Source organism: Sinocyclocheilus anshuiensis, unplaced genomic scaffold (genome assembly GCF_001515605.1).
Source record: "Sinocyclocheilus anshuiensis isolate Anshui unplaced genomic scaffold, SAMN03320099.WGS_v1.1 scaffold2329, whole genome shotgun sequence".
Classification (NCBI taxonomy): Eukaryota; Metazoa; Chordata; class Actinopteri; order Cypriniformes; family Cyprinidae; genus Sinocyclocheilus; species Sinocyclocheilus anshuiensis.
Window position 1 is genome coordinate 165789 of NW_015552527.1, and position 1774 is coordinate 167562.

The window sequence follows — 1774 nt, forward strand, 5'->3', positions numbered from 1 at the left end:
TATATATATGGTCCATGCATATATTGCAGTACACTGAAAAAAAAAAGTATTATTTAATACATTGTATTATATTATTTTCTAGCATATTCCCATATGTTTTTGTTTCATAAAGGTATGTTTTTGATTTCTCTACTCATGCACAGTTCGTCTCCATAAACGGACTGTCCGGAAATAAATTTATGTCCAGTATAAGCCAACAAAACCTATAAGAGCAGTGAGATTCATATAAAGGCATGATTAAGACGGTTATGTCCAATTTACTTCAGTGGCTCATCCTCGTTTAATGGAGGAAAATGGGCAATATTCACAGCTCTTCTGTGACCTCTGAATCATAACATTACTGTAACTGCGGCTTAGAGTACTCACTAGGCAGTGAACGAGCAGCTCTAGTATGAAATCTGAGTGTTTCAAGAGCGCTGGACCGAAGTGAGCTGTTAAAGTTAAAGTTAACAAATTAAGAGACTTCATATAAGAATCTCACACATATATTTTGTGCACCCTGTTTTTCAGATGAAACTGCCTTTATGTCCCTTAAATTGCACTTTTTGCTTAGATTAGTTCAAATGAATTAATATAAAATATTATTCAATTATTACATTTATTTCTACAATCTAAATACGAAGTAAAAGTGGCATTTAAACACCTTTCACTAGGAAATTGCTAGTAAATATCACAAATAATTACAAATAAATGGCAAGTAATTCATTGAATTAAACATGAAATTTTGAAGTACAAAAACTGAAACAGTATTTTCTTGTAAAACGTACTTCAAAAATATTTATTTAAAACCTTGAAAAATAATTTACAGTGATATATATATACTGTATATATAATTATCCTCATTCCCCTGTGTTTATAAGCCCCAGTCTGTTCAGTTTGGTTTGGTCGGGTCTACTTGTATGAACGTCGATCCCCGTGTCCTACGTGTGGTTTTCTATGTTGTAAATAAAGTGTTTGATAATTTTGGAATCTCCTTCGTCTCCTCGCTCCTTCACAGTAGGCAGCGTGACAGAAGACCCGATCAAGACAGAAAAATCATGGAAATTGCCGCTCGTTTCTCTGCCTTAGTCCGCCGAGATCTCCCCTTCTTCGAGTACGCCTGGGAATTCTGGGGGCTTGCCGTGGCGACGGCATTGGATGATGCCACCATTAATTCTCTGTTCTGGCTCGGGGCCAACTACCATCGCCCCGTGGACCTCCCAGACACCAAAGGGCTATGCAGGAGGGAAGGGATCTACCGGTGTCTGGGGAGTGTCCGGACCCGAGCCAGAACCAGCCCGTCGGCCGCGGCTCTTTCCAAAAGTCAAGTTCGCGCGCTCAAGCCCACCGGAATCTCTGCTGACAAGCCCGCCGGCCGCGGCTCTCTCCAGCCCGCCGACGGTTCCTCACTCAAGCCCGCCGACCACACCTTTCACCCCGAACCTAGAAGGGAATCTAAGGAGGAGAAGGCGGTCGGCTCCAGCCCCAGAGCAATTAATTCATTTTAAAAAATTAAAATAAAAAAATAAGCTCCATTTTCAATTATCATTTAGAAAAAAAAAAGAGTTTTAAAGTTGTTCAGAAAAATTGTCCTCCCTAATGAAATGTGTCATAAGATGCTGTTGGAGCGTCACCTTTGAGATGCCGTTGGTGTTTGCACTGAGCGCGAGGTCTGCGATCCGCTCCACACACTGGACGATCCGTGAACAAGCTCGAGCCTCGTTCTGAGCCATCCAGAGAACATGTTCCTCCACCGCCATCATGTTACTGGCCACGTCCAACACGTGATCGGCTA

At 41.6% G+C, this 1774-nt stretch overlaps 1 protein-coding gene across 1 annotated transcript in view; it reads right to left on the reverse strand.

Annotated features, from left to right (window-relative positions):
- Positions 1 to 1774, reverse strand: part of LOC107663566 (adhesion G protein-coupled receptor A3-like) — a 4224-nt gene that overhangs the window by 1585 nt on the left and 865 nt on the right. The window contains exon 2 of the mRNA XM_016453803.1: positions 1614 to 1771. Coding sequence (XP_016309289.1) covers positions 1614 to 1771 — 158 coding nt within the window. The remainder of the gene's footprint in view (positions 1 to 1613; positions 1772 to 1774) is intronic.